Source organism: Danio aesculapii, chromosome 17 (assembly GCF_903798145.1).
Source record: "Danio aesculapii chromosome 17, fDanAes4.1, whole genome shotgun sequence".
NCBI lineage: Eukaryota > Metazoa > Chordata > Actinopteri > Cypriniformes > Danionidae > Danio > Danio aesculapii.
The window spans coordinates 30436779-30449025 of record NC_079451.1 but is presented as its reverse complement, the minus strand read 5'-3'; the positions used below and the strand labels follow the sequence as shown (position 1 = coordinate 30449025).

Below are 12247 nucleotides of genomic sequence, written 5' to 3'. Positions count from 1 at the left end.
AGCGAGCGATGGCGAGCAATAGGTCTACTTCGAGGTAAGTTAACAAAAACTGTATAACTTGTATATTATTATCCACATGTCCCATCGGATAACATAACGACTGCTATTATTAGCTCGGAGTACTTCGTAATATAGATGAATAATCTCGATTAACTTACATTTGCTGTCGGCCTTCAGTAGTGCACAGCTGCAATAGGCAACGGAAGGCCGCTGTATGTTATTTTGGAAAATATACATTAAATGTACCGTCACTGTAAAAACAGGCTTTGCTTATGTCTGTATGATGTCTGTAGATGAAGGCCAGGTGTACCTTAACTTTCGGTCGGAAACTTTTGTAGTGAATTATCAAGGTTCACAAAACGAAGCATTCTTTTACCTGTAATGTTAGACATGTAAGAATAATATATAGATAAAGTTTCACATTTTTAAATTAAATATCTTGTTTAATTATGTAATATATAGTCTATGCTTTATATAAAATATTCAAACACATTTTTTTCTTTTTGTGTTTACTGATTACTGTTTAAAAACCTTATTTTTCATAATTAAATTTATGTTAAATCTTCACTATTCCAACCATGATGACATTCAAATAAGATTTATGCTGATGCTTATTTGCTTTACTTCTGTTACTGTAGTAACGTTAGGTGATATTTTCTATTCAGACAATCAAAATATTTAAGGATCAAATCTGAAATTATCTCAAATGCAGATATAACGTAAAATCCACGTTTTCAAATCCAAATTAGATCTATTGACTACAGAATTTCTTCTCTTTTTTTATTGTATATACATAATCTCTGAAACTGAACATTTGATAAAGTACTGTAAGAAAATAAAATATATATTTTTAAATAAACATTTTTTGTTCAGCCAAATTTGAAGTTAAAGAAATGGCAATATTTTGTCTACAACTTACCAGTAAAAATTATACTCAGTCTTCCAGTGATAATAGGTTCGGTCAGGGTTGTACCATGCAGTCTGTGCTAAAGTAGATCATTCAATTTTACTTAATTCAATTTCTTTTCAAAAGATTACCTTTTGAAAAATCTTTTGTTTTTGTGAAGGAACATGATTTCATATCACATAATCAGGAAGAAACCATTATTTTGTAGAACAACATACCAGAAAATATTTTGAATTAATTTCAAGTCCATATCACCTATTCCTTCACATTTGATGCAATGCTATGCAATGCTTCTGAATGCCATGAATGTTACCTTTTCAAGTAATTTTGTTAATAGCTATATTGTTTATCTTTACAGATCTCTTCAGTGGGAGATTTTGCGTAGGTCCGCTGATAGACTGGGGCACGTTATTGATCGGCAGCCCATTGATGTTGAATATCTGCAGTTGGTTTGCAGTCAAGAGCATCATATTTAGAAATTCCACAGTGCGTGGTGGATGCTCTTGAACACTTATCTGAGGTCATCTCTAGCTACCTCTCACAGAGTTTTGTCCCTCCACTTTTAGAAAATGTAGCTGTGGCTGAAAGTTTTGGAAGTGTGGGGCGTCCCAAGTTGGTGTCTATGTGGAGAAGAGACAAGGGAGCAGGAACAGAGTATACACGTCTTGCAATGCAAGACAGCTGGACCATTCTTGAAAGTACTCCAGCACCATCTACATGTTGCATAGACATCTTTACTTGTCTCCATGTAACTCTGTGTCCCATTGCTTGTAGAGATCCCTTTACAAGCCTATATCCAGCATGAGGCATTCTTCCTATTATAGATCTAACCTTCTGATCAAGCTCATGATCTGAAATATCTGAATAGCTGTTCCTTACTGACAGATTTTCCTCCTTCATTCGCCTGTATAAGGTAGATCTTGAAATACCATGCACTTTAGCCAAAGAGGCCAGTGGTAAGTGCATGCTGAGCAAATCTTGAAGTGTTTCTCTTTGTATGCTTAACTTGGGACGCCCCACACTTCCAAAACTTTCAGCCACAGCTACATTTTCTAAAAGTGGAGGGACAAAACTCTGTGAGAGGTAGCTAGAGATGACCTCAGATAAGTGTTCAAGAGCATCCACCACGCACTGTGGAATTTCTAAATATGATGCTCTTGACTGCAAACCAACTGCAGATATTCAACATCAATGGGCTGCCGATCAATAACGTGCCCCAGTCTATCAGCGGACCTACGCAAAATCTCCCACTGAAGAGATCTGTAAAGATAAACAATATAGCTATTAACAAAATTACTTGAAAAGGTAACATTCATGGCATTCAGAAGCATTGCATAGCATTGCATCAAATGTGAAGGAATAGGTGATATGGACTTGAAATTAATTCAAAATATTTTCTGGTATGTTGTTCTACAAAATAATGGTTTCTTCCTGATTATGTGATATGAAATCATGTTCCTTCACAAAAACAAAAGATTTTTCAAAAGGTAATCTTTTGAAAAGAAATTGAATTAAGTAAAATTGAATGATCTACTTTAGCACAGACTGCATGGTACAACCCTGACCGAACCTATTATCACTGGAAGACTGAGTATAATTTTTACTGGTAAGTTGTAGACAAAATATTGCCATTTCTTTAACTTCAAATTTGGCTGAACAAAAAATGTTTATTTAAAAATATATATTTTATTTTCTTACAGTACTTTATCAAATGTTCAGTTTCAGAGATTATGTATATACAATAAAAAAAAGAGAAGAAATTCTGTAGTCAATAGATCTAATTTGGATTTGAAAACGTGGATTTTACGTTATATCTGCATTTGAGATAATTTCAGATTTGATCCTTAAATATTTTGATTGTCTGAATAGAAAATATCACCTAACGTTACTACAGTAACAGAAGTAAAGCAAATAAGCATCAGCATAAATCTTATTTGAATGTCATCATGGTTGGAATAGTGAAGATTTAACATAAATTTAATTATGAAAAATAAGGTTTTTAAACAGTAATCAGTAAACACAAAAAGAAAAAAATGTGTTTGAATATTTTATATAAAGCATAGACTATATATTACATAATTAAACAAGATATTTAATTTAAAAATGTGAAACTTTATCTATATATTATTCTTACATGTCTAACATTACAGGTAAAAGAATGCTTCGTTTTGTGAACCTTGATAATTCACTACAAAAGTTTCCGACCGAAAGTTAAGGTACACCTGGCCTTCATCTACAGACATCATACAGACATAAGCAAAGCCTGTTTTTACAGTGACGGTACATTTAATGTATATTTTCCAAAATAACATACAGCGGCCTTCCGTTGCCTATTGCAGCTGTGCACTACTGAAGGCCGACAGCAAATGTAAGTTAATCGAGATTATTCATCTATATTACGAAGTACTCCGAGCTAATAATAGCAGTCGTTATGTTATCCGATGGGACATGTGGATAATAATATACAAGTTATACAGTTTTTGTTAACTTACCTCGAAGTAGACCTATTGCTCGCCATCGCTCGCTCATCTAACTGTTAGGAGTCCAATCGCGCGAACATGTAGTGGGCGTGGCCAACCTGTGACGTCAATCCAGTTTGACCAATAGAAAAAGGCCTCTCATCCCAGAGGGAAGATACCGCCCCCTGCGCTGAAGAGTTCAAAACTTTTCAACTCGCAAGCAAAAATTTAAGATCCGCAAAAAAAACTGACCCAACAGAAAGCAAAATGAATAAAAACCCCACTGGTAACTGAATAAAATGGCAATAGTTTATTTTTTGCAATGCAGATTTTTTTTAACCAATGACATTTTTTAATTAAATGTTTTTTTTTTTCTTTTAATCTTTTATTTTTTAATTACAATGTACTTAGTTTTGGTCTAATACTAAATATGTTTGTTTGAATAATAAAGACACAAAAATTACTCTAGCATACAGTGGTTCAAAACTTTTCAACATGCAAGCAAAACCTTTCAATTCGCAAGCAAAGATTCTAGATGTGCAATAAATGACAGCAGAACAGAGAGCAAAATTAATGAGTGTGCAATGAAAATTGTGCTTACTGCATAGTTTATTTTTTGCGATGCAAAACATTTTATTATCACTGACATATTTTTTTTTGAATGAAATGTTTTTTTATTTGCAATCTTTTATTTTTTAATTACTATGTGCTTAATTTTTCCTTAAAAGTAAATATTTTTGATTAAATAATAAAGAAACAAATCTAGCTCCATATTCTTGCAGTACTGTTTTTGTAATAAATAAGCCAACTACTATTGTCTCCTTAACTTCTTGGCTGAACCAAAAAATGGTTCGATCCCTGACTAAAAAACTATAATGTGAAAAAAAAAAACATGTGGAAGACACCGAAACAATTTACGGATCCAATCAAGGATGTAGTCAGCAGAATAACTTGACAAACTGAATTGAGCAGCATTAATGAAGATATTAGTCTAATATTTCACTCACTTGACCAGAAACGATAAGAACAAATATGAACGTTGTGAAAACTCTTCTGATGCTGGTTTAGTTTGGCCAACCACAAACAGTTTTTGCTCCTCAGTTTTTTCTATCTTCTCTTGATTTTTTTATAACTTAATATAAAAACTTAACGTCTATAATATTTAAAATGGTTTTATCTGGTTTGCCAATGAGTACAGCCCTAAACATGACAATAAGTGACCATTTTTAGCAGCAACAATCAGCAAAAACTGAGATCCATCCGGTTCAGTGGTATTGTTCACGCTCTCTGCCTCCAATATGGCTGACTCCTCATGAAAGCACTTGATGCAGTGAACAGCAGCTTTCATTCTGCGCTGATAGCCACAAAACTTCACCCAACACTGTGGGTTTGTGTTACAATTAGAACTATTAAGTGTTAAGAGCACACTTTTTAGCTTCAAACCAAACCTACGATTTCAGACAGCAAAATGTAAACACCATCTGTCTAGTGCGCTTCACTAACATGTCCTGTAACGTTTAAGACTCAGGTCAGTAGGCAGAGAGCAGCTGGTCTATTGTGGCTGTTTGAACACATTCGACCGCATGAGTGTCTACACTATAAAACAATGCAGGCAAATGTGTTTTTGATGGGCTTTGATCAAAAGCGGTCAGGCTCAAAACAGACTCCATTTAGAGCTGTAGTCCACTTGGTGTTGTCCACTTGTCACTGGATTGACAAATGCAGAAAAATAGCAGAAAAACAAGGTTTTTTATGTGTTCTGACAATGCAGTGAAGAGGGCAATGATAAGAAAATACTGCAAGTTGTGGATGTACCTTCTCCGAGATTCTGGCCTTTGTTGAGATCTTTCTTCAATTTTCGTTTGGCTCTTTTTCCTCTTCCCTTTCTGGCACCGGCTCCAGTCTCAGCGGAGACGCCCCGCCAGAGCTCCTCAGCAGTCACTGTGGGGAAAACATGGATATCGATAAATCAAATTTACCATACTATACAGTCTATTAGCACTTAATAAGATGGAGTAGGGCTGTGCAATACGATGATATATATAAAATGGACAAAATAAAGTCTTTTCTTTCCTATCATGCTCTATCATTAATTCTGTGGCATCACAATATACAGTATTTACAGTAATACCTTTTATAATTTTTCTGAACACAATATTAGGGTATATATATAAGGACGCAGACTGAAACATGAATAACAGCCTAATGAGAAAGTTAAAACTATGTTGATTACATTTTGCATTTTATTTAGTGATATTTTATTTTATGTTGGACCTGTAACTATTATTTATTTGAACTTTACAGAAATTGTACTATGTTATGATATAAAGTTGAAGTCAGAATTATTAGCCCTCCTGGGAATTTCTCTTTTTCAAATATTTCCCAAATTATGTTTAACAGAGCATAGAATTTTTCACAGTATTTTTTCTTCAGGAGAAGGCCTTATCTGTTTAATTTCGGCTAGAATAAAAGCAGTTTTTAATTTTATTTAAACGATTTTAAGGTAAATATTATTAGCCCACTTAAGCATTATTTTGTTCGATTGTCTACAAAACAAACAATCATTTTACAATAATTTGCCTAACTACCCTAAAGCTGTGGTCACACTGCACTTTTCACCCCATAGACTTCTATTCTTACGCATTCGAATGTGGCACACAGGAAATGCAAGCTTGTGTTTCACATGTCGCTGCGTAGCAAAGTTCAAGCTTTGACCAGCAAAATCGCAAAAACGTGATTGCGTGAGACCAATAGAAGATCAAAACATGACCTATCTGTACATACATTTAAAATATGAAGCAATCGCTAGCTTTTTTAACATCTAACACACTTTTTCCAGCATCGTGTGACAGAATTTCGCAAGTTTAAATTTTTGTGTGACCGTGGCTTAACTTGCCTTCTTAACCTAATTAAGCCTTATTCACACTAGAAGCGACTTGCAGTGACAAAGCGACGGTTCATTTCAATGAAGAGTGAGCGACTTCCAGCAACATCTAGCTACATTCACGACATCTACCGTTGGCAACCAGGTGGGCATGTCGAGCAACGTGACAAAGTTTAGAATCCTTCAAATTTATGCAAATGAAGTGTGACTTTTTTGAGTGAGAGCCAACAGGAGCACCAGTACAGCTCATGTGATCCTCTCTCAGCTCACTCAGAGGCCGGTTGTATTCTCTGTGTTGTAGACCTACACAGAGATGCGTTTGCAACAAGTCGCCACCCAGAGTGACAGCAGCTATAAAGTCGCTGCTAGTGTAATCTGTTTAAGCCTTTAAATTGGACTTTAAGCTGAATACTAGTATCTTGAAAAATATCTAGTAAATTATGTACTGTCATCGTGGCAAAGACAAAAGAAATCAGTCATTAGAAATTGGTTATTAAATGCATTGTGTTAAGAAATGGGTTGAAAAAAATTTTCGTTTCGTTAAACTGAAATTAAGGACTAAATTATAGAGGGGGGCTAATAATTTAGGAGAGGTTTATTGTTATCAGTATATGAGATGACTTGTATCATGATATGAGATTTATTGTCATATAGCCCAGCCCTAAGATGATGATGATGATGATAATAATAATAATAATAATAACACATTTTATTTAAAGGCACCTTTCTGGCAACTCAAGGACACTATATAATTAAACAAGAGCAATAAATCAACAAGAGGAATAAGATAAAAGTAGGATGGAAAATTAATAACAATTGAATTAAACTAATCTTTATTTGTATAACGCTTTTACCATGTATATTGTGTTAAAGCAGTTTAAAGAAGTTCTAGTAAATGGAAATTCAAGTACATTAAAACTTTGTCAGTCATGTTTCTGAGTTGAAGTTCAGTTTAGTGTGGTTTAATTTTCACCAGCAGTGTGTAAACCTGTGTATCTTGATAATTACCGCACACTAAGACTACATTTCAGCTGTTGGTTTACCATGCAAAAGTATCAACTCTTCCAAATTTGCTGTGTGTGTGTGTGTGTGTGTGTGTGTGTGTGTGCGTGTGTGTGTGTGTGTGTGTGTGTGTGTGTGTGTGTGTGTTTAGAGGGGTTGGGTAATCTGGGACATTGGGAGTTGTTTGATGTTGTTTTGATTTAATTAGGACTTAATTAGATGAGACCAAGAGACCTGCCGGGCCTGATGAAGCATCCGATGCCAACAAAAGCAGTTTAAGAAATATCATAATTCTATCTGACAACCAAACATCCCCCAAAACACACTGGCGCACAAAAGCGAAAGGGTTCAGACACAAACTTGTGCATGTATACTGAAGCTCCCCATCTGCAGGAGACACGCTGAAGGCACATCCCCATGCAATGTTAAACCTAAAAAAAGTTTTAGGATGCAGTTTTTTCTCTTATTAATTGTAACATTTCCCAAGCTTGCACTGTGTTAATGAAGATGTCTCTTGGGAGCAAATCTTTATAAAAGCAGGCTAACAAAAAAGTTGTGAGAACAATCAAGGTTGCATATATAAGACTGAACAGGCTGTTAAGCAGATGTTTTTGCTTAATTCTCTCAAATTAAGTCACAGAGATTTACATTTCATGGTCCAAGAAATATGGTTGGTGACTTTGCAAAACAGTGACTGAGCATCACTTCTCCACATTAGCAAGATTTGTGTTACAGAAAAAGCATGCACAAACTTATTTCAGTTTTTACACATAGCAACCATATGTACAATAATTATTTTAAAACATGGATTAATAACTACTGACAAGAATAAACTTTTATTTATATTTTTTTTTCAGTTTTTAGTAAATTTGCTATATGCTTTTGCCATTGTTATTTATTTTTGTTTGATTTAAAGAACTTTTTAGTTCTCATTTTTGGTTCAATATTTTTATTTATTTAATGATTAATAACTGTAGTTTTATAATAGCTAATAATACAATATTTAAGACGGTTGACTGAGGCTTCATTTCTCATTTCAGTTAAGGTTTTACTAGTGATACTTACATTTGATTTCAATTAACAGTTAAGCATTTATATTTGCAGATTTAGTTAACAATACTAATCCTGGTCATGCTAACCATATACATCTATTCAATGCACATAAACATGCAGGAATTTTGAAAATTAAGCAGATGGTATATTGCAAAGTTCTTGACTGACACTCACTGGAGATCACTGAGAAACCTAAAGAAAGCATTTATTTAATAATAACATTCAATTATACTCCCACAAAAAGTCTAAGATCTTACAAGTAAAACCTTCTGTCATCCCCCTTACCCCAGAATGAAGCATAGATCGCGTGTTCTCTATGATTTAAATGCCCCTAGCCTCACTATTTTTAAGCCACTTTTTCAAAAAAAATCTACTTGGTCAGCGCCAATAGCTTAGTGGTTGAGTGCGCCGACATATAGCACCATGGTGCTCACACCGACCTGAGTTCGATTCCTGGCTCGAGTATATGCCGACCCTTCCCCTCTCTCTGCTCCCAATACTTTCCAGTCTGTAACCTCCACTATTCTATCCAAATTAAAAGTGAAAAACCCCTTAAGAAATGTAATTAAAAAAAATAAAATCCACTTGTTTTCATTGGCCTATAAGGAATTTTATTTTGCTTGTTTTCATGTCTTATCTGTGTTTCTATTTTTATCTTTTTTTCTATCTCTCATTTTCAGTCTCTTGTTTTTTTTTTTTGATGTAGCAAAGTCATGTGGCTGCTGTAAATGTGCTAAATACAAGTAGTACACTTGAAACTTGATTTAATACAGTCTCTCCAGGATTTTGCACGAACATTTATATATTTAAGGCCTAAAAATGACAGATTTTGTGACGGCTTCTCTCAAATCTCATCGTATTTACCTTCAGCTTTTGTGTTTTCTTGTGAAAATACAAAAAAAAATCTTGTACTTTGTACCAAGAATGTTTACTTTTTGATCTCAAGACTCATTGGACTAAAATCATAGTGTCTTACATTTGTTGAAGAAGCTTCCATGTCTGTTCTGCTGCAAGGTGGCAGTGACTGGAGCATAATGAGAAGGACTAGGTCTTGCCAAGTGCGAAAAGTGAACAGCGCCTCCTAGAGTTCGCAGTGCTCCAACACCTGTTGAAACAAAAGACAGTGGACACATTTCTGAAAAGCACACCAAAAAGTTATGATCTGCACCGAAAGGTAATGTCACACTATAATGTAATATACACGTGCAATGATATGCATCATCTACGGACGCCAGAGAAAGTTTAGAAAATGTAATTTTGCATAGCCAGACTCTCAGACTGTACTGTTTAATGTCAGATGCAGGTGCATGAACAGTAACAACGTAAAACTCTAAAATATTTTTAAGAATATTATTGAAGATTAATATTAGAAGCTTAGACAACAATTTGTGTAAACATGTATGTATGTCTAAAACAATTCTGTATTTTGTAGCTGGTTTTCTATTCTGGAGTCATCATCATTGCAAAACTGTTCAAATCACCCCGATGTAATTTAGCATTTTAATGAACAGTAGTTTTGACTGTTTATCATTTTAGCTTCATGGCTTTGCTGCATTTATTGGAAAGTATGGCAGCATAATACTGGAAAAATCTAACAATGTGATTTTTTTATTCTGCAATTTATATTGCAATAATACAATTTGACTAGATTAGTTGCATTATTTGCAAGAATTGATTGGGATGATTCTGTAGGGGAGTGCATATGCATAAAATATAAGAAACAATCTACAAGCATAATCTACACAATCAATAAAAAAGATACCAATTAAATAAAAAGCGTTTATTGTTTTCTGAGGAACTGTATTCAGGAATACACTACAGTATTGAACTGTATTCAGGTATACAGTGATTGAATAATCAAATTTAAAATAATACTGCATAGTCTACGTTTTATAAACAATTACATAAAATTATCAAGTTAAAATCACTTTTTAATTTGTCAAAGTTACAAACGATACAATTTCTTAGGCCTGAATGCTTTTAAAGTCCTCTCACAATCACAGGGTTCAAAAAACACTTGCGAAAATGATCGATTTTAATCCAGACTCAACATTGCATATACTCGCGATGTGACTATTGCGAATGATAACATTGCGATATCGATGCTGAAATGATAGATTTTGCAGCCCTAGATAGCACATATCTGATATTGCCATGTTTTATTTTTCTGCGATAAATATTGCAATATGAATAGTTTCAGAAGATGCTTTGAATAGCACTATTTGACTTTTTTCTGGAGAGCCTAACAGTATTTAAGTACAGAATTTTAATAATTAAAATACAAAAAAAAAACACTTTTCTTAGTTTGTTTTGTCTTGTTTCTAGTCCAAATATCTAAATAAAAAAAAAGTCTTTGACCAAGTAAATACTGTTCAGTTTTCACTGGCAGAAAAAAACATGAAAATGAAGAGTTTTTTCCTTGTTATAAGGAAATTATCTGCTAGTGTGGTAAGTGAAATGATCTTGTTTTAACTTTGGAATGTAGATATTTGGCCTAGAAACAAGACAAAAATTCTAAGAAATGTTTTTTTTCCCATAAATCATATAAATTCCATATGATTAGTGATAAAATACAATTCTCCAGAACAACTTTAATTAAGACTGGACATTGCATATCTTTGCGATGCGACTAGTGCGGATGAGCACATTGTGATATCGATGCTGAAATTATTTATTGAGCAGTCCTACTTCAAAATATATTTACAAATAAAAAACATTTATTTTAGACTATTAGATTAATAAGATATAATAAATGTGCCTTTCAATAACATCTATCACAAACATTAAATGATCCTAATGTTTTGTAAGCTTTTGACAGCCAGTGTAAAGTGCACTGACAGTTAAAATAACGTATTCATATTTTTCTTGTGTTCATCGTTGGATTAACAGCCACTCTGCTGCACACTGCTCTGAAAGCATGCTCTTCAATTATTACAAATGAAACATGGAGCACATTTGAAAGATCTACGCTCTCTAGGAACAACTACATAATATCAGGATGTTTAAATTAAAGGTGAACATCACTTCTGTCCACTACAAGCAAGCATGTATTTTTTGACTGCAGACAATCACTGAGCCAAACAAAAAATGCATTTAAGGTTGCTAAACACATCATAAAGGCAGTACTGAAGTATTGTATTAAGTTTCTAAAACAGAAATACTCAAATCTGAAACAAAATGTCAGCAAGTTCTCCATATTATGTAATCTTGAAACATACTTCATATTTAAAATAACAAAATATACTGTCTACGCAAACTTACAAATACACATGAACACGCAAAACACATGCTGCAGATTTCAGAGGTCAGTATGAATACTGACTGTCAGCAATGACAGAAGTGGCTTGCTATATATACAATTGTGCTATCTGTATGATAGATGTATCGTGTTATTTTGTGTAGCATTTACTGGTATTTCTTGAAGCAAATGATGATATTTTCTCTCATCTAACAGGGACCGTTAGCATGCTCACATTAACTTCTCCCTTCAAACGTATATACGTACGCACTCTTTACGCGGAACACTCATCAAACAAAACGACAATTCCAAAACCTGTCGATAAAGCTTAAAACTTTTAATCAAACATGAGATATTAAGCAAAACGCACCGTCAAATGACAACCGTAGGACACAGCACAGCCTTGTGACCGCCGCCATGTTTGGATGCTTAGAGGGTCCTTGAGCGTCTGCGCCGGGCGTGCTGTCCAAATTGGTGCCTGACCAAAATTACATTATGAAAGGGGCATTTTCAAAAGCATATTGAGATATATATATTTTTTTCAATTCATTGCAGCAGAAAGCTTATTAAACCTAAAAAAATAACGTTAATAATAATTAGCTTTGTTTTCATAATGATTAAACATGAACATCTAAACATCTTAAACATAAACAACATAGCATTATTAGCATGAAGGGTCAGTGGTTTAGCACATAATAGAACAT

The 12247-nt window shown here is 33.9% G+C and overlaps 1 protein-coding gene across 1 annotated transcript in view; it reads right to left on the bottom strand.

Annotated features, from left to right (window-relative positions):
• Nucleotides 1-11988, bottom strand: part of mrps5 (mitochondrial ribosomal protein S5) — a 38957-nt gene extending 26969 nt beyond the window's left edge. Inside the window, exons 1-3 of the mRNA XM_056477468.1 lie at nt 11914-11988; nt 9282-9410; nt 5182-5307 (exon numbers count right to left, since the gene is read on the bottom strand). Of these exons, the coding sequence (XP_056333443.1) occupies nt 5182-5307; nt 9282-9410; nt 11914-11962 (304 nt within the window). The 5' untranslated portion in view covers nt 11963-11988. The remainder of the gene's footprint in view (nt 1-5181; nt 5308-9281; nt 9411-11913) is intronic.
• Between the last annotated feature and the right edge of the window lie 259 nt (nt 11989-12247).